Genomic DNA, 26356 nt, shown 5'->3' with positions numbered 1-26356 from the left:
AAAGCCTTTTCTCGCTCTAGGCCTATTGTAGCACTGGTAACCTTATAGGTTCCTCAGTTAATGGCTCAGAGCAACACATGGCATGTGCTATACATTTTCTCAAAAATTCAAGGACATTCAAAGCATCTTGCCTTTTTCCTTCTGATGGATAGTGCAAGTGTGGCAACTTGGCTCTAACTTTTGAAGGGCAGCTTCACATACCCAAGACCAGTGAAATGTTAGCAGAGTTTACCCCCCTCCTCTAGCATACATATGTCTTACATACATCGAGGGAGCCTGCTGCTTTCTCCTCATCTAGTCAAATTAGTATAATGTTATCAATATATCACCATGATATTATGTGCAACATCGGGTAATAAAAGTACCAGGTGCCCCCTAGACTATATCATGATAGAGAACAGTAGAGTTGGCATAGAGTTGACAGGGGAATTGCCATAGCTCATATATATGTGATGATAGAGAACAGTAGCATTGACACAGGTGAGAGAGTGAATGTGCACTGCTGTGCTTGCCACCTGAAGGCAGATTGTTTTTCATTATCTTTGTGGATAGAAATTTAAAAGAAAGTGTTTGATAACTGAATATTAGGTGCCATTAGATATGCTGAATTGTTTCAGTAAAGATAATTCATCTAGAAACTTATTTACAATTGCATCACAACTTACCTAAGTTTTATAATGCTCCATAGATAAAATTTTCCTAGACTTTGATAGTCTAATACCACATAGCTCTAGATATGCTGACCATCCTACAGGAGGCTTACATATGTTTGTTGCTACTTTGTGTTGCACTAAATGAATCAGGACAAATGCCAGCTTTTTGTAGTGATAAAGAAAAATGTTTTGAGATTATTTATGATCACAAGGGGACTTCTTAGAAAAAAAATCCAAAACTTAGAGATAGGCAAAATAGTGAATGCATGTCCATGATTGCTGTACTAGAATATTGTCTAAGAGACTCACTCAAGAATGATCTCTTTAGGGGAAACGTACATTTGTTTGACTTATTTGTAATATTGATTAATATATGGTCAGACTCTATAGAAAAGCTAATAGCAAGGCAAATGATTCTTGTCCAATAGCAATGCAAATAAATTCCATCTGGCAGGAAAGATTACCTAAAGATTACAGGTTTATTGCCCTGTAGAGCAAGTAAGTATTGCATCTAATTTAGGAATCTTATTCCGGCAATCTTTTTTTCTACTGCTATCAATATTTCTGTCTATTTAATATTCCCCAATATTAGCTTTACCATCATATTGATGCCCTCATTATTGAATTAAATAACATTTAACTGACTTTAAATATATAATGTATAAGTTAGAAATGTTTAATACATGCAGAAAAAATAACAAAATAAAATGTTTTGACATAATTTTCTGTAATCGTTGATGTTATAATTGACACTTTAAAATGCAAGAAGCTGTACTTTTTTCAAATAACTTCTGTAACTAACAAAAGGATTTGTCACTGTGGCTACACACAGGTCATTATAAAATATTAGTTATTTTACACCAAGATTCTTAGTGTGTGGACTATGAACTCCTTAAGGTCCTTCAGACCGTGTCAGGGGTCGGCAAGTTCAAAATTACTTTTGCAATAATACTCATCATCCAAAACGCTTCCCATGGTTCCTGTGGGAACTGAATGGTTAATGTACAAGTGTCTGCCCCATCCTCAGAGGTGATGCTCAGTAAGAGTTTGCTCCTGTCCGCGGCAGCTCCTATTCCATTCCAGCCAGAAACTGTTACTCTCTGTCATCCTCATCCCACCTTGTGAGTGGAGAGTAAGGAGAGCTAGCCAGCAATGGGGAAGCTTGATGGCTGAGGCCCCAGAGGAAGCTGAGATGACAGGAACTCAGATCATAATTGAGCAAGAGCAGAGAAAGGGGATCCTCTAGATCCGGGCGTGCAATGATGGAGATATCAACAAGTCTAAGAAATTCAGATGTAGGAAGTGAAAAGGGGTGTGGGATAGAGAAGCAACAACAGACAGCCCCTCTGATCCCTGCTGGTCTAGCCCCCTCTCCCAAATGGTAAAAATAAGGAAGTCAGGAAGCTCAAAAGAAGCGGAAAGGGAGGAGACACATCCTGGAGGAGGAGAGCAAAGTTGTCCCCAAATCTAACTCCCCCAATCACGCAATCTCTGCCTGTGTTTCAATTATTATTAACTGTCCAAAGTTGAGGAAATAAAAGATTCCAGATTATAGACTTCTGGGCTTTCAGACACGAAGACCAGCAGGACTCCGTCACTTATGTGACTCCTCCCTTGGTCCCCTCTACCCCACACTCCAAGATTTAGTTTCTTCCAACTCTGCTCCTTGCTGCACAACGAACCCAAGAATCACAGCCTTCAGAATTTGCACAGGTAACAGGGCTGGGGATGCAGGTGAGACCAAGGAGACAGGGAGAGAGTTAGATAAAGCAGGGAGCGGGGAGTGTGGGTCTCAGGGGGGACGGAATGGGTAGAGATATAAGGTGGCAGCTTGAAGATTTAATGACCGAGTAGAGGTTTTAGACTCTGTCCTTTTACTGGATTCGGGTTGAAGTATGGCAGCCAATATTCAGTCACAAACTGAGACTTAGCTCCACCTCTAGCCCAATTCCAGCCCTAACTTCAGATCCCAGCCCAGCCACAGCCCTAACTCCATTACGAACCCCAGATCCTCTTTACCTCCCAACCACAGCTTCAACTCCAGAGTCAACTTGAATCTTAACATCAGCTCCCACGCAAAGCTGAATCTTAACTCTCTTCTATTTCCAACGTCAGCTCCAGGCTTAGGACCCAGGCCATCCAGGGCATCAACATGAGTACTGACCCCGGTCCTAGCGGGAGACACCCTCAATTTCAGCCCCAATGTTAGACCCAGTCCTAGCAATGCATTTAACTCTAACTCTACCTCTACTTCCAATCCCATACTCAACCCTACCCCAGACCAAAGTCAATCCTGAACCCATTTCCAACTCGGCTGCAAACCCAGACCCATTCCACTTTTTTTGCCCTAACCTCTCAACCCAAACCTCAACTCTTACCTCAACTCCAGCCCTGACCTCAGCTCCAACCTAGTCCCAGCCTCCCTCGTGCCCCAGCTCCAGCCCCAGCCTGTCTGGCCCTGCCTCCATTTCAGCTCTGACGGCCTCAGAGTTTAGTCCAAGCATGTCAATGAAGTATGAAAACTTCCAGTCCGTGGAGAGTGACAAGAAGAGCTGGTGGCTTAGAAATGGTAAGAGGAAAGGAGCAATGGTATCTCCTAAAATACTCTCTTAATATGTTTGTAATGATTTCTGCTGTCATGTCATCTATGTACCTCTGCCATGTGTACTGGTGGGGTCCCCCACTCTGAGGGGGTCGGGCCCCAGCCCCTGGGAGCTCCAGTATGAAGAGGATTCAAGGTCCTCAGAAAGACAGGGACAGGGAGGGCCACAGCGGGCCTGGCCTGTACTCTGGGGGAGGACACGACTATTCACTAATGGAGGAGTGAATAGTTGTGTTTGGAAGGGAAACATTTACTAACCTGACAATACTAATGAGCGTGAGCCTGCTGAGGGCCTGGCTTCCAGAATTCACTTGTGCTCTCCTGTCCCCTCTCCCAGCCCTGGTGATAGGACCTTACATGTCACCATCATGCCTCTTCTGTGTGTTCTTGTATGCGTGTGTCCCCAGGAGTGTGAGGGGGCACATGTGACTGAGAACTTGTGCTGTTCCTTGAGGGGTCAGAGGCCTGGCCTCCCCTGGCCCACGGTCCTCGTCGTCCAGCCTCCCCCAGGCTTTACCTGCACCATCCTCCATCCCTGACAGGTCCCTGTGGCCCTCTCCTCCTCCCCTGTTTCTCTCCTGTCCTGGGTCTCCTCGTCCTGACCTCTTCTCCTCCTGCAGGGCTGTCCTGTCCCCAGCGCTTCCTGCAGAATCTCTGCTCGGGAGCCCGCCCGCTCCTGTTCTGCCTGGGCCTCAGCCTCCTCCTGCTGATTGGCATCTGCGTGATCGGATCCCAAAGTGAGAGTCACAGGGTCGCAGGGATCAGGGCAATAGTGGGGTACAATGAGGTGGGCTGTCGTGATGGCTAAGGATGGCTGCTGGCTCTGTCACTTGTTTGTGGGTAAGGTAGTCAAACTACATAACCCCTCTAAGCCTGAGTCTCCTCATCTGAGATCGTGGCTAACAATAGTGCCTGTCCCTTTGGATTGGGTGGCTGTGAGGACCCTGTGAGACAATGTACGTCTGGTGCCCTGCTCAGTGCTGGCACAGAGAGGGCCTAATGAACCTCAGCACTGATTGTCTCATCCGCTTGACCAGATTCCAAGTTTCAGAGGGAGCTGGTGACTCTGAGAACAACTTTCAGTAATGTCACTTCGAACACTGTGGCTGAGCTCCAGGGCCTGCACTCCCAGGGTGAGCCTGGCTGGAAGGGGCTCTGGACTGGGCTGGGTTGTGGTGTGGGAGGGGTGGGAACTGACTCCCCAGCTCTGAGTCCCATGTCCTCCAGATGGCAGTTTGCAAGAAACCATAACATCTCTGAAAACTGAGGTGGGAAACCATGAGCAGAAACTGCAAGCAGGTGAGAGACCCTCCAGGATTGTGTGTGCCAGGGGGGTGGGGCAGGCTCTCAGAGCACAGGTCTGGTGGGAGCAGCCTGTGGTGCTGAGAGCCCTCCTCTCCAGCCCGCAGCTTGAAGGACAAGGTGTCTTCTCTGGAGAGTAAGCTGGAGACAGAGCAGGAGAAACTCAAAAAAGGTCAGGCTCCTTCTCCCCTCCACCTGGGCATGAAGTGGAGGGAGGGCATGGAGGGGACTAGGCTGGGCCCTCTGCACTGTCCCCACTGCTCATCTGTGTGTCCCAGATTATTCCGAAATGCTCCTGCGAGTCCAGCAGCTGGCCAAAGACCTGCTCTCCCTGAATTGCGAGATGGCTGCTCTCAAGAGCAATGGTGAGGGGTGTGCGGGGGAGTGCCGGGCCCCATTTTCTGCCCACATCCCACTGGGCAGCATCTCAGACCCTCCCCCACCCTGGCCCCTCAGACACTCAAAATACCTGCTGTCCCCTTAACTGGCTGGAGCATGAAGGCAGCTGCTACTGGTTCTCTCGTACGGGGAAGCCCTGGCCTGAGGCTGAGAAGTACTGCCAGCTGGAGAACGGGCATCTGGTTGTCATCAACTCGAGGGAAGAGCAGGTGAGGGCTCCAGTGTTCAGGTCTCAGGACATATGCCATTTACAAAAGGTTTCTCAGCCATTGCTGCACATTGGAATCACCTGGAGAGCTTTAAAAACACTGCCGTCTGAGTCACACACCTCATAATTACGGTCATGTGCCACATAATGACATTTCAGACAAGAACCACATATATGACTTTGTCCCGTAAGATTATTATAGAGCTGAAAAATTCCTTATACCTAGTGAGTTGGAGTCATCATAACGTCGTAGCGCAGCACATTATTCCTGTGTTTGGGGTGCTGCTGGTGTAAACAAACCTACTGTGTGTGCGGCTACCAGTCCTATACGCATAAAAGGACAGCACATACAATTATGTACAGTACATAATACTTAGTAATGATAATAAATGACTATGTTTTGGGTAATGTATGTATTATACTACACTTTTAATTGTTATTTTAGAGCGTATTCTTTCTACTTATAATAGTTTGCTGTTAAACAGTATGCCGCGTTACGCCAGCAGCAGCCCCATACACCTTGTGTTTACAGTGTCTCTTGAGTGCATCATTTCTCTGTGCTTGATTTAATCTCATGTTATTTTGTACAGTAACATGCTGTGCAGGTTTATAGCCTAGAATACAATTTAGCCCAGGTGTGTAGTAGGCTATACCATCTAGGTTTGTGTAAGTTCATGCTATGATATTTCTAAGCTGAAATCGACTATTCTTGTAAGTGGTGCGTTATAGTAACTAGCTTGGGCACTGGGATAAACATCCCAAATCTCCTCAACTGACTTAATGAATATGTCCAGTTTAGACTCCTAGTCCAAGGAATTAGCTGGGATGGGAAGAAGTCACCATTATCCTTCTATCATCCCAGAATTTCGTACAGGAACATACAGGCTCCTCATACACCTGGATAGGCCTCAGTGATCCTGAAGGAATCTGGAAATGGGTGGATGGCACAGACTACAAGACCAATTTCAAGTGAGTACACCCTGGCTTTCTGTGCCTGTCTTCCTCCTTCAGCTCTGCTGTTCCAGGATCTGATCCACAGTCCCATCTTCCCAGACCTGGATTCTGTTCCTTCTGACCTTCCTAGCTGGCTGTTGTCCTCTCCCCTCAGGAACTGGAAGCCAGGCCAGCCAGACGACTGGCATGGGCACGGGCTGGGTGGAGGCGAGGACTGTGCCCACCTCCATTCTGATGGCAGGTGGAATGATGATGTCTGCCAGAGGCCCTACCGCTGGATCTGTGAGACCAGCCTGGGCAAGGCCGGGTAGGACATCTCAGAGCTGCTTCCTGTCAACTACTCAGCCTTGGAAACAGCAGGGATGGCGGAGGGGGATTGTTCCCCAGACACCACTAACAAGACCTCCGTGGGAGAGGAATAAGCCCTGGGATATTGTACTTCCATCATTTTGAATTTTTTTTTCCTTAACTTTCAAATGACTACATAGATTTCCTAAGTGTTTCTTTTTAATCAAATTTCAGCTTTATTGAGGTATAATATATATATATATATATATATATGTCGCATCCTGCATGACAAGAGCTGTGGGAAGCAAGAAGGGTGCGCAGGGTTAAGAAAGACAGTAGACAAGAGTAGAGTGCAAGCGGGGCCAAGGGACTCAAGTCTCAAGGACTGAACCCCAAATCAGGCCAAAGCATAGCTTTTATTAGTAATCATACAAGGAAACAAAGCTTGTTTTTGCCATGGTCCACGAGTCACGTGCCTGACTGGCTGTTCTTCCCGAAAGTCCCCATTGTGCTCCAACACGTACTGTGCCTTCACACACACACACAACCCCGGGGGATGGAATCACTGTACTGAAACCATCAGATAAGAGAGCCTGACCGATATTCCATTGGTTCCCAGCTTTCTGGGACACTCCCTTGTGATGTCATGGGGAAGGCGCCAGGAACAGACTGTTCGGCAGCTGTAAGGCAACATATATATATATTTCCACCCATCCAGTTAATTAACACATCCATAACCTCACATATTTATATTTTTTTTCTTTTTGATGCAAACACTTAAGTTCTGCTCTCTTAGCAAAGTTCAATTATATTAGACAGGGTTATCAAGTATAGTCACTAAGTTTTACATTAGATCCTAGGACATTACTCATAACTGAAAGTTTGTACCCTTTTACCAACCTCTCTCTAACTTCCCCACCTCCAGCCCCTGGCAACCAAGAATTTGCCTTTTTTCTTTTTTAGATTTCACAAATAAGTGATGCCTTGCAGTATTTGTCTTTCTCTGTCTGGCTTATTTCACTTCATGTAATGCCCCTAAGGTCCATCCATGTTGTTGAAAATGGCAGGATTTCCTTTCAATATTGAATAAAATTCCATTGTACATATAAACCACATCTCCTTTACTCATTCATCCATTGATGAATACTTAGGTTGTTCCCATATCTTGGCTATTGTGAACAATGATGCAATGAACATGGCAGATATCTCTTGAATATCCTATTTTCATTTCCTTTGGGCAAATAACCAGAAGTGGGATTGCGAGATCATATGGTAGTTCTATTTTTAATATTCGGAGGAACCTACATACTGTTATCCAGAGTCACCCAAATGTCAGACACATAGTATTTGAGCAGCAATTTACATTCCCATCAATATAGTATGAGGATCCTTTTTCTCCATCACTTCACCAACCTAAGTTTTTTTAAACTTAACAATCAAATTTATTGAGGTATAATAAGATGATAAAATGCAGCCATTTAAAGAGCAGACGTGACTTTTGACAAATATAAATACCTTGGTAACTACCATTCCAATCAAGATATAGAACATTTCCATCACCCCAAAAATTCCCTTGTTGACCTTTGCAGTCGAACATATTTCCTTGTCCCCAGGCAACTAATGATCTGCTTTCTTTTACTAGTGATTGGTTTTATCTATTCTAGTGTTTCATATCAATTAAATCACACAGTATATACACTTTTGTGAAACCACATGTATTTCACATCACCTGATTTTTAGGAACCTGAAAATAGCAGAATGGAGAAGCTAGGTGAGACCTTGGAAATTCCCATGTTACTGAAAAAAGAGCGTATTCTTTCAATAGATTGAATCCCACTCTATTCACTTAAAAACTGTATAAACAGTGTGATAAGGAAAAAGCAATTATTAACTTATTTGAAGATCCCAGAGTTGTTGGGAAAAGTAAATAAGATCCCCGGATGTATTGGTTAGCTATTGCTGTTTAACAAAACACCCCCGAATGAGCAGTGGCTTAAAACAATAAGCATCTATTATTATAGTTCTTGGGTCTGTAGGTCAGCTGGCTGGCATTTTGGTCTGGCCAGGCGTGGCTCATCTGAGCTAGGCTCGTTCATGCATTTGTGGTCAGTTGGTGGCGTGGCCGGGAGCTGGCTGGTCTAGGATAGCCTCACTGCCATGTGTGACATTTGGCTGGCTACAGGCTGGGACAATGGGGACGACTCGGCCATGTTAGGATGTGCACATAGTGTGTCAGCAGGGTTCCAAGAAAGTAACTGGGAGAGTGCAAGGACTCTTAGTTTTGGAACTGAAGCGTCACTTCTGCTGCGTCTTATGGAGCAAAGTAGATCACAAGGCAGCCCCGACTCAAGGAGTCAAGAAATAGACTCCACTTTTTGATGAGAGGAGCTACAAAGTCCTGCTGTGGAGAGAATGGATATAGGGAGGGGTGGAGATTGCTATGTTCTTCCATTGATCTAGTCTACCAGGGGAAGCGTCTCAGCTGTAAAGAACCAGAATAGCTAGGGCTTCTCATTAAGAGAGGGCAGGATAGATGCACTGCTGTATTACTTGCACCCAGATAACTGCCTGGATTATAAGAAGGTCTCAATTAAGGTTAATTAAAAATAAAGAGGGAAGGTATGGGAAAGACAAAATTTACCTCCCGAGAGGCAGCAGCCCTTCACTTGTCCCTGCCTAGCAGCATCCCATGAAAATCAGCAGACTGGAGCAGAGAGAGGTTTTCGTGGGAAGTGCTCTGAGGGGACCTGGACTGATGGGGTCCGGAGGGCACTGCCCAGTGTGCCAGAGATTCCATCAAGAGCAGTGGCACCCAGCTGATTCTGTGGGCACCAAATACTGGGCACTACTTTAGCCAAGGGCACAGAATGAAAAAACAATACCAGTAATATTCGAAATCAGTAAGTGCAAGTTCATTTCCCTCATCAGCTTATGCAGGCCTACTTAGTTCATTCTTGGTCGGCAGCGTGTTGGATCAGCATTCAGATTTCATGGTGTTCTGTGTGTCTGGACTGGAATAGTCCTGGAAATCCTCCCTCAGTCTGATAATAGAACTGATGCTTGTCTAAGCAACGTCTGCTCAGAAGCCCATACTCATGAGTCTGTTCCTTGAAATAACAGTATTTAAAAATACTTGATACAATGCTTTTCATGAGGCTTTCAGACTATCCTTCTTTGTTGAAGACACTTCGGTTTGTTTGTTTTCTTTGGTTTGTTTGTTTGTTCCTTTTTACCATGTAGCTTATAACAGAATCTTCAGGCAAGTGCCAGAAGGAAACACAAAACTTACATATTGACAATGTTGAATGGTTACAGCTAATTTATTACTATAACTAACAATACCATAATGGAGGAGAGTAATGTTATCTATGGAAGAGTAATACACACTATCTTATGGGGATTTGATGGATGTTTCCTGTCAAGCAAGAACAATTTATGGACAGCAAGGTCATTGACAAATCTCCAGACTAAGCTAAAAATTTCTGTGAGAAAAGATGTTGTTTCTAAACATTTGAACATTCAGTATGTTTGAAGTTGTCACCTGGGGGATTTCTAGGAAAAGTAAATTCATGCAAGTGTGTTTATGTATTAGTTTCTATAAACCAATCTGAACAGTGCATGTTTAAGAGATTTTATAATTTGTTAATTCTCTACCGAGTGTTAATAACCCAGAACATCTTTTACTCTCTCACAGTGAGAGGCAATGGCTTTTCTTTATTCTAGTCACACAAAGAGTCTGCAGCTTCAGTTCTACAACTTCAGCCACAAAATAAACACTGAAATACAAAGACCCATTAGTCCAAGAAAGCAGGGCAGGGACTGGGAGGAGGGCCCAATGGCAAATCAACATGGCACACTGATACATGACAAAACTCACATGATTTAAAATCTCCAAGTCCAGTCGCTGCGTTCAATCTTAGTTGCAGGGGGCCCAGCCCACCATCCCATGCGGAAATCGAATTGGCGACCCTGCTGTTGAGAGCTCGCACTCTAACCAACTGAGCCATCCAGCCGACCCATTGGCAGCCCAGCAGCAGCTCGCTGAGTTGAATCCAGCTTTGGAGGGCACAGCTCACTGGCCCATGTGGGAATCAAACCAGCAACTGTGTTGTTCAGAGTTCAGGCTCTAACCAATTGAGCCACCCAGCCTCCTCTCAACAATTACTTTAACTGTAAATGGATGAAATGCTCAAATCAAAAGATATGGTGGTTGAATGGATAAGAAAATAAGACCCTTATATGTGGTTCCTACAAGAGACTCACTTCACATCAAAATACAATGAGGAAAAAATATTTCATGAAAATGGAAACAAACAAAAAAGCTTGGGTAACAATACTTATGCCAGACAAAATAGACTTTAAAACAAAGGCTCTGACAAGAGACCAAGAAGGGCCCAGTGATACCACTTCTGGGTATTTATTTGAAGAAACCCAAAATGCTACTTCAAGATGACATGTGCATCCATATGTTCACTGCAGCATAGTTTACAATGGCCAAGATGTGGAGGTAGCCTGGGTGTTCATCAATGGATGAATGGATAAAGAGTAGGAGGTACATATATGCAATGGAATATGCTCTGCCATGGAAAGGAATGGAGTTTTGCCATCTGGGGTGCTATGGATGGACCTGGGGGTGTTGGGCTAAATGAAATATGTCAGACAGAGAAAGACAGGTGCAATGTGATTTCACTTATATTGGAATCTAAAGAATGAAATAACAAACAAACAAAAACTCATAGATACAAAGAACATTTTGATGGTTGCCAGATGGGAGGGGATTTGTGGGGGTGGATGAAAAAGGGGACGGAATTAAGAAGTACAAATTTGTTGTTACAAAGTAGTCATGGGGATGTAGGGTATAACATAAGAAATACAGTCAATAATATAGCAATAATTAACTATGATGTCAGATGGGCAGTAGATTTATTAGGGTGATAGATGGGAGGGGTGTGGGGGGACAGGGTGGAGGTGAAGGCATTAAGAAGTACAAATTAGTAGTTACTAAAGAGTCATCAGGATGTAAAGAAAAGCATAGGGAATATAGTCAATAATATGGTAATAACTATGCATAGTGCCAGGTGGGTACTAGAGCAGTCAGGATGATCTCTTCTTAAATTATATAAATGTCTAACCACAACACGGTATTAATAAAAAGTAATATTGAGTGTCAACTGTAACTGAAAAACTAAGAAAGGAAAAGTTGTAGGGGAACAAGAGGTTCAATTTTTCAAGTATAAGACAAGTTATGGGGATGTAATGTACAGTATAGGGAAAATAGTCTATAATATTGTGATGGTATGGTACAGTGTTGCTAGACTCATGGTGATCCCTTCTGTAGGTATACAAATATTGAATAACTATGGTGAAAGCCTGAAACTTATATAATATTATATTTTAGCTATATTTTAAGAAAAATCTTTAAAAAGAGAATATTAGAAGATTCCAAAAATTAGTGGAATGAATAAAGCTAAAATCCATTTTAAAAATTAAACTTTTATTTTTTGATAATTGGAAACACATATACTTGTATTGTAGTCACACAACAGCCTAGCCAACTGTCCCCCCTGTGTCTTTCCTTAAGGAAAGAAGAGTCTGTAAGACTGTACCTTTCTGGGACTCTGTTCCATCCTTGTGTTTACACCTTATGTCTCTCTGTCTGGTCCCCAAAAGATGGTTTGCAGCCAAAGACGGGTAAGATATCTCATGGGAGATACAACCTAAGCCAGGCGGAACCGAGTGGGGACCCCCAATGAGCTGCCTTAGAAGAATATGGGAAGGAGCCTTGCCTCTCCTTCCCCCTGCCTGGGAAAAGCGGCTGCTGACTCTGACTTTTCCCTCTCACCTAATTGTGAGAAAAGTCTTGAGAGTGATAAGATTAAACTCTCTCTGCTCAGCTCTGTGAAACAATTTCAACATGTGATATATGTCCCTTAAAAGAGGTGCATACCTCACCTCAAGGACTTTCTGCTCCAGCTGTTTGAAGATCAACAATCCTTGTGGGGTACTGTTATAGTTTAGAGGATCCCATAGGGGTCTTGGAGGCACCACCAGTCGACTCCATGAAAGGTCAGTGTTGGATGCCTGCTGTGAAGAGCATCTTGACCACTACAATAGCACCAGACCAGGGGCATCTTTTCCTTGAATTCTCCTCTCCCTTTCCCCAACCCTGATGATCAATGAGAAGAAGAGGAAAGAATGAGAAAGGAAGAACAGAACAGTCCATGACTCTTGGCCTAGGTTCTCCAGAGGCCGACCCGGGGATGAAGATCCTTGTGAAAGTGATTCATTAGAAAGTGTTTCTAAGAGTCACTTCAGAAATATTGCAGTGTGAGAGGACCTTTAGGTCATTCCCCAAAGGTACAACAAGTTGGAGAGCTATAATTCAACAACAAATTCCATGCTCAACACACAACCTCATCTAAGTGAGATCTTTGCACTGAAACATCTGAAAGTGGGCGTATCTGAGTGAAGCAGGGAGCAGGGAAGGGGGAAGGACAGAGAATCATGCCACAGGTACAGCCCAGAGCTCACTACAGCCCCAGCAGACCTGGTAACCAGGAAGGTGTTGAGTTACAGAGTGCACACACACAACAGCCCTATGGAACAGAGGGGTAGAATCAACATTCCTGCATAAATGATCAGCACACAGTGCAGCTAAACCCTGTGTGGGGACAGAGCCAGGAGTACAGTTTCCAGGCTCTCGGCCTCACGTGGAAAGGTGCTGGCTCAGGTAGTAAATGGCCATCAACTGTGATTGGATGGTCATCAGCTGTGGCTAGTTGGCCGTCAGCTGTAACCAGTGAGTCATTGGCCACTAATATAACTGCCTTGGCTATGCTAGCAGAAAAATGGGGGACTAGCAAGAAGATGGTGGCTGAGCTAGCAAGAGTGGATTGTAGTTAGCACAATGGATTGCAGCTAGCAAGTGGGGTTGGTTGACAGAGAGAAGTGGACGGCGGTTGCAGATAGTGTGGCTCCTGCTTCCTGTGTCTCCAACCCAGCCGCCAGTGAGAATATAGTGATATGACTCCCCTATCTATGGCTCTGTGTGTGTTCCTTTTTGGCCTCACCATATCCTGTGTTCTTATGTGGGGAGCGGGACCAGAGACCCCGCCTGACACCCTGCATGACACACTGTGACAGGGCAGAGACAGAACACAGAAGTGTGGCAGCTGTGGTCTAGAGCTACCATTATCAGGTGGAGAACAAAGTCACAAGTGCATAGCCACCTCCTCTCACACTTGCATAGCTCATAGCAGCCCCAGCATATGCTTAGCAATAGAGTTGTCAGTTATAGCACACACACTCAGCAGCCATGAGGACTGGAGGGGCAGAAACATTTCTCCCTGAGCAGCAGACACACACTATGGCTAAACCCAATGACAGGATAGAGATACAAAGGTGTGACAGCTGAGGTCTGGCAGCCACCATTACTAGGAAAAGAGCAAAACCATGAATGTGTGAACCAGCCTCCTGCCCCTATCCATCACAGTAGAAACTCGTAGAGGCACCTGGGACATTTCAGATAGTAGAGCACTGCGGGCAGCATTTAGTTACAGGAGGCAGCACTGGGATCTCACAGGCCCGAAACCACATCACCTACCTCATTGCCCCACAGGGGTTTTGCCCTGAGGCCAAGGCTACCTAATCATAGAGGTGACGCCAACCTCCTCAGGGAATACGGGGCATTTTCCACAGCAGTGGTAATACCACCCCACAGATATCCCAGAAGCCCCAGCAATGCAGGTAAGGGAAAATAAAACCTTGCACTTCAGTGCCACCTACTGGAAAACAAAAGAAAGACCTCTAGTTATCAATCTGCTAAACAGTGACGTGTCAAATACTAAAAAAAAAAAAAAAAAAAGCAAATCTCATTCCTATAAATGCCCAGGCAGAGAAATAATCAATCAATTATCATTAATAATCAAGGTAAAAAGGTAGTTCAAAAAAATGAAACATCTCCAGAAAATAAAGACATGGAAGACTGTGATTTAAATACAGAGAATACAAGAGATCCAGTGAAGATGGTGGAGTAGGTAAACACTGTGATTACCTCTTCTCATGACCATATCAGAACTAAATTACAGAATAACCATTATTGAGAATCATACTAAATACAACTAAGGACATATAGAAGAAGCCTACAACTGAGGACATATAGAAGAAGACATCTGGAGCCTCGTAGGAGGGACAGAGATGCAGAACAGGCTGGTCCCACATCTACATGTGACCATTAAAACTTAGGAGGGATATCTTGACTGTGGAGGACTACGCAGAGGAATGAGGGTCCCAGACCCACACCAGGCTCCCTGGCCCAGGGTTCCATTGCTGTGGAAAAAAGTTCCCATGTGAAACACAATATCTGCTGTGAAAATCAGCAGATATTGTGGCCAAATGAGATGAGAGTGGCTGTAGTTCCAGGCACTCCTTTTAAAGGGACTGCAATGGACTTACCCATTGACAGACTTGCTCTCTCAGAGCTCCGGCTCTGGGGCAGCACCTCAAAAGTCACCAGGAACATATATACAGGGAGGAACAGAGTCGTTTGATTCAGGGCGAGGGTTGGAGGGGCAGCTTTCTCCCAGATGGAGGAGCTGGTAGAAGCCATAGTTTCTTGGTTGAGCCCTCCATGCTCCTGGTGTACAGATGCAGGTGACCGCCATATCTGAGTCTCCATCAATCTGGCCACACCATTCACCTTTATTCCCTGAGATCCCAGCCCACCCAACTATCGAGAACACCCAAGCTGTTTACAGTGGATCTTCTGCATAAATAGCCTATCTTTGCTCATGCTGCGGACTTTCCTAAAATCTCTCAAAAATTCAGAAAAACCTAAACAAATAGCATTTGGCTTCAGCATGTCTCATACCTCTGGCTGAGCAGCCCCAAGCCTACTGGAGACACTCAACCTTGATATGAGACTTAGCCTCCTGAGGCACCTCCAAGCCCAACGTGGGTGGTGGTCATACGTGGATTGCTTCGTGGCTCATGCCAGGTGACCCTGGGCAGGGAACAGAATGTGGCTGAACTGGCCTGCTGCAAGTCCCCTTCCCGGAGGCCCTGGGGCTGGCATGCCCAGTGGCCAGCTTTGGATCAAGCTGGAGCATCATCCACTGCCACCAAAGAGGACACACCCAATGGGCAGATTGGGCAGGCACCAGAGCCCTGCTAAAGCAAGTCCTGTTCAGTAGAATCAGCCCCTACACTACAGCTCCTCCACTGCAGTTATAGTAAGTCCTCATAACGAATCAGCCTGAGGGTCAATCCCTCCCACTGAAGTGCAAACAACAACTAAGTCTCAACTAAAATAGGAGGGCACACACAACCCACACACACAAAAACACACCTGGAGTACTCACCTCAAGTGATGAGAGAGATTGTGCCATTGAACCCCACAGCAGCCTATTACATAAGTCCACACTACTAAGATTGGAAGACATAGCAGCCTTACCTAATATATAGAAACAAACACAGGGAGGCAGCCAAAATGGAGAGACAAAGAAAAATGCCCCAAATGAAAGAAAAGAAAAAAGCTCCAGAAAAAGAACTAAACAAAATGGAGACAAGCAATCTACCAGAAGTGGAGTTCCAAACACCCAATAATCTCAGGGAGAACTTCAACAAAAAGATAGGAAACATTAAAATGGAGATAGGAAACATTAAAACAAAACAAAACAGAACTAAAGGATACAATAACTGAAATGAAGAAAACATTAGAGGGAATCAACAGTAGATTAGATGAAACAGAGGCTCAAAACAGTGATTTAGAAGATAAGGTAGCAGAAAACATCCAATCAGACCAACAAAAAGAAAAAAGGATTTAAAAAAAATGAAGATAGTTTAAGGGGCCTCTGGGAAACATTAAGCACACCAACATTCACATCCTAAGGGTATGAAAAGGAGAAGAGAGAGAGCAAGGAATTGAAAACCTATTTGAAAAAATAATGACAAAAATACTCCCCTAACCTGGTAAAGGAAATAGACATACAAGCCCAGGAAGCAGAGTCCCAAACAAGATGAACCCAAAGAGGCCCACACCAAGACACATAATTAAAATGCCAAAAGTTAAAGACAAAAAAAGAACCTTAAAAGTAGCAAGAGAAAAGCAGGTAGTTACCTACAAGGGAGCTCCTATAAGATTGTCAGATGATTTCTCCACAGAAACTTTGCAGGCCAGAAGGGATTGATTGGCAGGAAATATTCACAGTGATGAAAAGCAAGGACCTACAACCAAGATTACTCTACCCAGCAAAGTAATCATTTAGAGTCAAAAGACAGATAAAGAGCTTCCCAGGCAAGAAAAATCTAAAGGAGTTCATCATCACCAAACCAATATTACAAGGAATCTTAAGATGGACTTCTTTAAAATGAAAAAAATAAATAAAGATAAAAAATATGCATATTATAATGGCAATAAGTACATATCTATAAATAATTACTTTAAATGTAAATTGATTAAATGCTCAAATCAAAAGATAAGGTGGCTGAATGGATAAGAAAACAAGATCCTTAAATATGCTGCCTACAAGAGACACTTCAGATTGAAGGACACACACAGACTAAAAGTAAAGGGATGGGGGAAAAATTTCATGAAAATGGAAACAAATAAATAAACAAACAAAAAGGTGGGGTAGCAATAGTTATACCTGATAAAATAGACTTTAAAACAAAAGTTATACGAAGAAACAATGAAGGACCCAGTAATCCCACTTCAGGGTATTTATCTAAAGAAATATGAGGAGATGTGTGCATCTGTATGTTCATTGCAGCATTGTTTACAATGACCAAGATGTGGAGGCAGCCTGGTGTCTGTCAATGGATGAATGGATAAGAAGTCGATAGTACATACCAGGCGTGCCAAAAAAATGTGTACACATTTTAAGAGATGTTATCTACATATTACTTTTCGAAGTTGAATTGAGTTGTGGTAGCAATATGTAGTCTGACGTTCACTCATATGATGGCGTTAATCAAATGAATGCTAGCGTCACTATGCAACAGGCAGGACAGTCAAAGAAAATGGCGGAGGAAGCATGGTTGTCGTTCAAGGAGCGCAAGACCATTTTGAAATGGTATTTGAAATTTGAGAACACTGTGGAAGTATAATGACAATAGAGGCATGAGTATGTAACAGAACCTCCAACATACCTAACAATTGCATGCACTCGTAATAAGTTAGAGACGCATGGTGCTGTGTGTGATGTGCACAAGGGAAGATCTGGGAGGCCTTGCACAGCAACAAGTCCTGCTTCTTCTGCTATGGTGTTGAACAGTTTACACACTCACCACAGAAATCTACCAAACAATGTGCACATCAGACAGGAGTTAGCAGAACAAGCATACAATGCATTCTTAAAACAGCAAAATGGAAAGTTTTCATCCCAAGATTATTACATACACTGAATGAAGACAACCCTGATCAAAGGATGCAGTAATGTCAGTGGTTCCAAAACACAGTATGAGAGGATGAGGAGTTTGTGGGGAAAATGGTTTGGTCTGATGAAGCATAATTTAAATTGAATGGAACAGTGAACCAACATAACTGTGTGTATTAGGATCCAGAAAACCCACACATTCAGGTGGAAATAGAAGTCAGTTCACCAGGCATCAATGTCTGGTATGGACTGTCATTAAGGGGATTAATTGGACCTTTTATTTTTCAAGGTACCGTTACTGGTCAAGTGTACCTAGACATGTTATACACATCCATTTTACCTGCAATTCCTACACTTTTTGAGAATGATCAATTTTACTTCCAACAAGATGGCACCCCACCACACTTCCACCAGGATGTGAGAGCTTACCTTGATGAGAATCTGCCAGGACAATGGATAGGATGAAGAGGTGCGGTTGAGTTTCCTCCACATTCTCCTGACTTAACACTCCCTGACTTCTACCTATGGGGGAACTTAAAGGATGTGATATACTGTAGAAAACCAGCTACACTGGCGGTACTTCAGGAAGAAATTGAAATGGCATGCACAATGATACAAGTGGCCAGTGTGGCTCAAGAAGTAGTTCACTGTAATCAGAAGTGTCTGGTGGTAACCACTTTGAGCACCTCTTGTAATTGTAGAAGTCAAACATGACTTGTATGCATCTTTTTGTTATTGGTATATGTAGTGTATTACAATTTCCCCCCCTTTCTTCCGCCTCCCTGCCCACTCTGGTTCAAGTTGTTTCTCAGTCTAGTTGTGTAAGACACAGCTCCCTGGCCCATGCTGTTATTGCGCTCCCCCCAGCTGAGGCATTCGGTCACCAGTGGACTGCCGACTGCTCCTGGCAGCACACAGCAGCCTGCGGCAGCCCACTGCAGCTCACTGCAGCTCACGCTGACCTCCGGGACAGCCGTTGTTCACAATCTTAGCTGTAGAGGGCACAGCTCACTGGCCCATGTGGGAATTGAACTGGCGACCTCGGCATTTGGAGCAGGGCACTCCAACCACTTGAACCACCGGGCCGGCCCAATTTAAATCTTCTTAAATTTATTGAGACTTGTTTTGAAGCATAACATGTGGTCGATCTTGAAAAATGTTCCATGTGCACTTGAAAAGAATATATATTCTGCTGTTTTGGGGTGAAATGCTCTAAAAATATCAATTAAATCCATCTGATCTAGTGTGTTATTTAAGGCCACTGTTTCCTTATTGATTTTTCTGTCTGGAAGATCTGTCCATTGGTGTCAGTGGGGTGTGAAAATCCTCTTCTCTGATTATGTTACTGTTGATCTCTGCCTTTATGTCATTTGATATTTGTTTTATATATTTAGGTGCTCCTCTGTTGGGTGCACAGGTGTTTACTAGGGTGATGTCCTCTTGTTGAATTGATCCCTTTATCATTATGTAATGTCTTTCTGTGTCTTACTAATATTCATTTTAAAATCTATTTTGTACAGTATGATTATTGCTACCCACACTCTTTTCTCATTTCCATTTGCATTAAGTATCTTTTTCCATCCATTTACTTTCAGTCTATGTGTGTCTTTCAATCTGACATGGGTCTCTTGTAGACAGCGTATGCATGGGTCTTGTCTTCTTATCCATTCAGCTACCCTAGGTCTTTTGATTGGAGCCTCTAATCCATTTACATTTAAAGTGATTATTGATATGTACATAGTTATTGCCATTTTATTATTCATATTTCTGATCTTTTGTTTCTTTGTTTGTTTCCTCCCTTCTTCTTAAAGAAGCCCTTTTAATATTTTTGGTAATACTAGCTTGGTGGTAATGAATTCCTTTAGCTTTTTCTTGTCTCCTTCAATTTGAAATGATAGCCTTGCTGGGTAGAGTAATCTTGGTTGTAGGCCCTTGTTTTTCATCACTTTAGATATTTACTGCTATTCCCCTATGGTCTGTCAAGTTTCTGTTGAGAAGTCAGCTGACAATCTTATGGGAACTCCCTTGTAATAATTAGTTGTCTTTCTCTTGCTTTTAGGATTCTCTCTTTGACTCTAAACTTTATCATTTTAATTGTGATGTGTCTTGGTTTGGGCCTGTTTAGGTTCTTCTTATTTGGGACTCTCTGCACTTCCTTGGCTTGTATGTCTATTTCCTTCACCAGGTTATAGGGAAGTTCTCCATCTTTATTTCTTCTCGATCCCTTGTTCCTTTTTTTTCTCCTTCTGGTACTCCTATAATGATAATGTTGGGATGCTAGATGTCCCAAAACTCCCTTAAATTATTATTTTTATATATTTTTTAGCAAAGATTCTTATTAAAGCAAAAGTACAGCTCTCTTATGAGAGGGGGCATCCAAAACTGGGATGTCCCTTAAATTATCTTTCTTTTAAAACATTGTTTTTGTCTGATTGGGTGTTTTCTTCTACCTGGTCCTCTAAATCGCTGACTTGATCCTCTGCTTCATTTAATGTGCTGTTAATCCCTTCTACTGTATTCTTCATTTCAGTTATTGTATTATTTATTTCTGACTGGTTCTTTTTTATGGTTTCTATGTCCTTTATATTTACTATCTCTTTGTTGAAATTCTCACTGAGTTCCTTAAGCATTGTTATAACAAGTGTTTTAAACTCTGTCTCTGGTTAAGTTAGTTGCCTCCATTTCTTTTAGTGCTTTTTCTGGAGGTTTCTCCTGTTCTTTTATTTGGGACATATTTCTTTGTTTCCTCATTCTGGCTGCCTCCCTGTGTTTGCTTCCACATATTAGGTGGGTCTCCTATGTCTCAGTCTTTGCCAAGTAGTCTTATGTAGTGTGTATCCTGTGTGGTCCAGTGATACAGTCTCCCTGATCATCTGTGTGTATATTCCAGGAGTATCCCTTCTGCATATTGTGTGTATTCTCCTGTTGTAGTTGAGCCTTGATTGCTTTAGCCACATTAGTGGGTAGGATTGACTCCCAGGCTAACTGGCATTGAGGATTGGCTATGCCCACAATGTGTAAGCTGACCCTTTAGAAGGATTCACCCTAGCAGGCTCTTGTACCTGTTGAGACCATCCTTTGGGTGTGCTGCTTGTGGGGCTAACTGGGTAGTGCTCTGTTGTGGTCTGAAGCCACCCTCTGGGTGTGTTGTTTCTGGTGTCTTTTGGTAGGGGCTCCCATGGAGGCCAATTTTAGCCTTGCCTATGACAGGCCTGGGGCTACCTGGTAGGAGCTACAAAGCTATATACGGTTGGTTGTTGCCTGTGCTGAACCTGGAGGTGTGCTAAGGTGACCTCACTGTGAAGTGAGGCCACCTGCCACCAGTATTGGGCCTGGGGCACCTATCAAAAGACCCAGGGTCTCCCTAGGCCTGTTGCCACCTGCCAGATGTCCGTAAATCTCAACTGTTGAAAGAGTCTCCAAAGGTACATGGGGCAAGCTGATTGATCTGGTGTTGAGAGTGTACCTGGTGATGTGGCACTAGCTGGGTTGAGTGGGGACTCTTGGGCTTCACCAAGGTTGTACACGTGCAGATTTTACTAGACCACTGTGATCTCAGATTTAGCCATTTGTGTGAGGGTTCAACATAGAAAAGATGGTGCCCTCCTGTAGGCTACATGTAAGACAGTCTCCACACAGGGATAATGGCAGCTGTCCCTCCAACCCTTGCACCAAAGTCACACAGCTCAGTCTTTTCCTGTATGTCTCTGGTGCCTCTTGAGTTGCCATCCCTCCATCAGAGCTCAGGTGAGTGTTTGCAAGTGAGTGAGGCTGTGTGTGGGCCCTTTAAGAGGATGTCTGGGTTTCCAGCCACCTTCTGTCTCACCAGGATGGACAAAGTCCTCACTGATTTTCACAACCAGAGGTTGTGGGAATTCCTATTCCCAGCCCAGGACCCCTCCCTCTACAGAGGGGACCGCCACCACTGAGGTGTCCCTCCAGGTGTTCAATCATTACCTATGTGTTTGGGGTCAGCCCATTTCAGGTCTCCACCCCTCCTACCAGTCTTGATGTGGCCTTTTCTTTACATCCTTAGTCATAGGGGTCCTTTTCAGCTAGTCTTCACATTATTCTTGATGTTGATTGTTCTACAACTTAGTTGTAATTTTGACGTGATCATGTGAAACAGCAGGCATAGCATTTACATAATCTGCCGTCTTCAAGGGACTCTTGACACCATATTCTTTAAAAAATTTTTGTTTTCAATTACAGTAGACATTAAATATTATATTAGTTTCAGGTGTACAGCATAGTGGTTTAACATGTATATAACTTATGAAGTGATCATCTCAATAAGTCTAGCACCCACCTGACACCGTACATAATTATTGCAATATTATTGACTATATTCCCTATTCTGTACTTTACATCCCTATGACTATTTTGTAACTGCCAATTTGTACTTCTTAATCCCTTCATGTTTTCCACCCAGCACTTCAAATCCCCTCCCATCTGACAACCATCAATTTGTTCTCTGTATCTATGATTTTGTTTTTAGATTCCACATATAAGTGAAGTCATATGGTATTTGTCTTTGTCTGACATATTTCATTTAGCATAATACCCTCTAGGTCCATCCATGTTGTTGCAGATGGCAAGATTTCATTGTTTATAATGTCTGAGTAATATTCAATTCTATATATACGAGTATGTACCGCATCTTCTTTAGCCCATCATCTGTTGATGGACACTTAGGTTCCTTCAGTATCTTGGCTATTGTAAATAATGCTGCAATGCACATAGGGATATATATATCTTTTCAAATTAGTATTTTGGATTCTTTGGATACCTAGAAACAAATCTGGGATTGCTGGGTCATATGGTAACTCTATTCTTAATCTTTGAGGAACCTCCATACTGTTTATCATAATGGGTGCACCAATTTGCAATCCCACAAATAATGCACAAGGGTTCCCTTTTCTCCACATCGTTGCCAACGTTTGTGGTTTGTTGTTTTTTTCCCCCTATGATAGCCATTCTGACAGGTGTGAGGTGATATCTCCTTGTAGTTTTAGTTTGCATTTCTCTGATGATTAGTAACATTAAACACCTTTTCATATGTCTATTGGCCATGCTTGACACATATTCTTGACAGTCTACTAAAAATTGATCCCATCTCACTTCCATGCTATATTTTCCTCCATAGCACTTACATGACATTATATATATTTTACTCGTTTATGTTGTTTATCTGCCACCCATCAGAATGTAAGTTCTATGAGAGCAGGGCCTCTTTTCTCTGTTGGCTCACATCTGAAGTATACCTCTTCTGAAGGAGAATGCGTGCATACTGTAAACACTCAATAAGTACTCGTTGAATGGATGCATATGAGTGAATGGAAAAACATACCTTGTTCTTTGTGGGAAAGATCCAACAATGCAAAAATGTTGATTATGCTCAAATTAATATGAGAGTATAATGCAGAACTGTGGGAGGCACAGAGATGACTTACCCAGACCCCAGTGTTCCTTCCAGAAAGGCTTTTGTACTCAGTATGAGGAGTGTCACCTGTGCAGACAGCCCCCTCCCCCAAGGTCGCACCCCTGCTGGGATGATCCTCATTAGATAACAGGGTGAGGGGGGTTATAAAGGTTCAGGTTCAGCCCGGTGCTGGGCAGCTCCAACAGGCAATGCACTTGAATACCCAGAACCCCCTGTTGGATTGGCTGAAGCTTTATGGGGTCTTCACAGCTGGTTAACTTCTCCCTTCTTCCCCCTTCCTTTCACAGGTGTTGATCCCTTAAATAGCTTGCACCTCAACTTCAGATAAACACTAACAATCATTCCAAATAATAAAAGCAAAACAAGAAAACAAAACTGAAAACAACCAAAATGTCCATCAATAGAGAAATACTTTGCAAACAGATTATGGTACATATTATGAAATCAGATAAAGATGAGAAATGAATAAAGGATGTTTTATAAACGGATGGGAGAAATGGTCTTGATATATTGTTAGTTGAATGCAAAACAGCAGGTAGCACAACACAATCCCATTTATATAGAAAATATGATCTAAAATGTATTTGCTTTCATTTTTACCTTTAAGACAAGAGAGTTTTGTGTGTGTGTGTGTTGAAAAGATTGTGTGTATGAACTCAGGGGAGCCCCATAGAGGGATTTATAGAGTTTACAGGATTAAATTGAACCCCTTTCATGAAGACAGTGCATATGCAGAGCCCGGGCCAGGGTGTCAGGTAGAACTGAGCTTGAATTCTGGCTCTTTTACTTACCAGGCATGTTATCGTGAACAGGTCATATAATGGCTCTGAGCCTCAGTCCATCATTCAAACTCTCTCCCAAGGTTCTAGTGGGAACTGAATGGTTAATGGATAGCAAGTGTTGGTAAAATCCCAATCACAGATTTGATGCTCAATAAATTTTGTTCCTGTCCCCAGCTTCTCCTGTCCCATTCTGGCCAGGAATCCTACTCTCCTTCACCCTCTCCCCTCCTTCTGAGTAGAATGAGGAGAGCTAGGCCAGAGCTCAGGGAGCTTGGTGGCTGAGGCCCCAGAGGAAGTTCAGATAATAAATGAGGACTTTGGTCATAATTGAACAAGAGCAGAGAAAGGGAGACAATTGTTGGAGACAATTCTGGGAAATTCAGATGTAGGAAATGAAAGGGGGTATGGGGCAGAGGAAAAACAACAGACTGCACCTCTGATCTTTTTCCCCCCTCTTCTTCTGTCTACCCTCCCCACACTCCAGTTCAAGTCATTGTTTCTCAGTCTAGTTGTGTAGGACACAGCTCTCCTGCCCCCACCCCCCGCCCTTACCTCTGCTGAGGCAGTCGGTTGCCATTTGTCAGTCAGTCACTCACAGCAGCTCACGGCACATCTTGCCAGCTGCTGGCTGCTCATGCTGGCTGCTGGCCACTCACGCTGACTGCCGGCCACTCACGCTGGCCGCCGGCCACTCACGCTGGCCACCAGCCACTCCTGATGGCACATGGTAGTCCACAGCAGCACACAGCAGCCCGCAGCAACTCACGCCAGCCTCCGGCTGCTCACGGCAGCCCAGCTCCAGAGAGAGCTGTTGTTCACAATCTTAGCTGTAGAGGGCGCAACTCACTGGCCCATGTGGGAATTCAATTGGCTACATTGGCATTAGGAGCTCTGCACTCCAACCACCTGAACCACCAGGCTGGCCCAACCTCTGATCTTTTGTGATTCAGGTTCCCTTTCTCAAATAGTAAAAATGAGGAAGTCGGGGGAGCTAAAAACAAATATGGAAAGGGAGCTGACACACGCTGGAGGAGGAGATTTGGGCTGACCGCATACCCACTGCCACCTACATATGCCATCTGCCTGTGTTCCAATCCCAATTAATTCTCCTTTTAATTTACTGTCTAAAGTTTGGGAATCGAAGATTTCAGGTTATAGAATTCTGGGTCTCAGACATTCAGACAGGTAGGACTCAGGTCATTTGTACTAACTCTTCCCAAACTTCTTTTCTTCTACTGCTTGTGTTCTCCACCCCAAAACTCCAGGATTCAGCCTTCTTGGTCCTGGTGACTGTGCTGTCCAAGGACCTCAGCAATCACGTACTCCAAACTTTCTGCAGGAAATGGGGCTGAGGAAGCAGGTGGGAGTGAGGAAACAAAGAGGTTAGAAAAAGCAGATGGGGGCAGGTGAAGGGACTTTTGGTTTTAGGTGGGACTAAATGGTGAGAGATATTGGGGTAGAGACCAAGTATTGAATTACTGTATGGACTATCTCTCCACATACCTCTAGATTGGGTTGGGCAGCCCCAACTCCAGGCGTGAATTTAGTGCCAAATTTAGCACCAGATTCAGCTCTAATTCTGCCTCAAACTCAGGCATTTTCTCAGGCCCAATGTGAGCCACAACCCTACTCTCAACCTAAATTCTAACCTTATTCCAATCCTCAGTATAAAATTAAGACCCAAGATCAGACCCATTTACAGCCCCCAAGTTAGCCCCACTTAGGAGCTGTGTATCTTGGCAACTCTTTCAGTTCTCTAAGAACCACAAGTTGTTGGGACATTTCAGTAAGATCTAAGGGGAGTCATTCCAGCTGCAAAAACCCAGCTCAGAGCTCAGGGTGCTTATTAAGGGAACCATAGGGTTCATTGATCAGTGTATCACCTGTACCCAGGGCACTGCCTGGTATAGGCAACTAACAGCCAAGTACACAGTGTCCACAAGTCCTCAGGAGGTTTCAGTTCTGTCAAGGGCACCACAACCAAATGAAAAGAGGTTACATCAAAACTTCCTCCCTCATCACAGTCAATCTGTGGCCAGCATTGGGCTGATTGTTTGCAAAGAGAAAGAAGAATACTATTTCAGGAAACTTTCCTAACCTGGAGATCTGAGATGCCAGCATTACAAAGCACTGTCTGTTCTTTAAGTTGAGCAGTGAGTCTCAAGCCCACAATCAGAAAGATCTGGGCTACAATGCTATGTAACCTCTGGAAAGTTATCTAGAGTCTCTGAGTCTTGGTGTTCTCCTTTCAGAAATGGGAATAATCATTTTTGAATACACACATTTTCTCTTACCTCTAACCAGATCTCTTTTTATTCATTTTCTCCTTTCTCATCTTTAAAATCTGCTC

At 43.6% G+C, this 26356-nt stretch overlaps 2 protein-coding genes across 3 annotated transcripts in view; one reads left to right on the top strand and one right to left on the bottom strand.

The window, feature by feature from the left end:
* The window catches only part of SLC16A11 (solute carrier family 16 member 11), a 52481-nt gene extending 26750 nt beyond the window's left edge, over nucleotides 1–25731 (bottom strand). The window contains exon 1 of the mRNA XM_074320110.1: nucleotides 24559–25731. The gene's annotated coding sequence lies outside the window, so the exon portion shown is untranslated. The remainder of the gene's footprint in view (nucleotides 1–24558) is intronic.
* Nucleotides 1840–7514, top strand: LOC109439056 (C-type lectin domain family 10 member A). Of its 2 annotated transcripts, none has more exons than XM_074320114.1 (10): nucleotides 1840–2366; nucleotides 3043–3222; nucleotides 3876–3992; nucleotides 4293–4388; nucleotides 4483–4554; nucleotides 4658–4729; nucleotides 4836–4922; nucleotides 5014–5165; nucleotides 6027–6133; nucleotides 6273–7514. In XM_074320114.1, the coding sequence occupies exons 2-10, from the start codon at nucleotides 3156–3158 to the stop codon at nucleotides 6427–6429; spliced, it is 927 nt and encodes a 308-aa protein (XP_074176215.1). In that variant the 5' UTR covers nucleotides 1840–2366; nucleotides 3043–3155; the 3' UTR covers nucleotides 6430–7514. The 2 variants fall into 2 exon arrangements, with proteins under 2 accessions (XP_074176215.1, XP_074176214.1); XM_074320113.1 differs by having other exon boundaries at nucleotides 1850–2366; nucleotides 3127–3222.
* Nucleotides 25732–26356: the final 625 nt, after the last annotated feature.

The sequence above is a fragment of the Rhinolophus sinicus genome, linkage group LG15 (genome assembly GCF_036562045.2).
Source record: "Rhinolophus sinicus isolate RSC01 linkage group LG15, ASM3656204v1, whole genome shotgun sequence".
Classification (NCBI taxonomy): Eukaryota; Metazoa; Chordata; class Mammalia; order Chiroptera; family Rhinolophidae; genus Rhinolophus; species Rhinolophus sinicus.
This window is presented reverse-complemented; position numbering and strand designations above follow the sequence as displayed.

What these genes read in the sequence shown, in the direction of transcription:
- LOC109439056 (XM_074320114.1), top strand. Translation starts at nt 3,156, where the DNA reads ATGTCAATGAAGTATGAAAACTTCCAGTCCGTGGAGAGTGACAAGAAG. An exon ending in TGAGCAGAAACTGCAAGCAG is followed by an intron (nt 4,555 to 4,657) that starts GTGAGAGACCCT and finishes CCTCCTCTCCAG; the next exon opens with CCCGCAGCTTGAAGGACAAG. An exon ending in GGCTGCTCTCAAGAGCAATG is followed by an intron (nt 4,923 to 5,013) that starts GTGAGGGGTGTG and finishes CTGGCCCCTCAG; the next exon opens with ACACTCAAAATACCTGCTGT.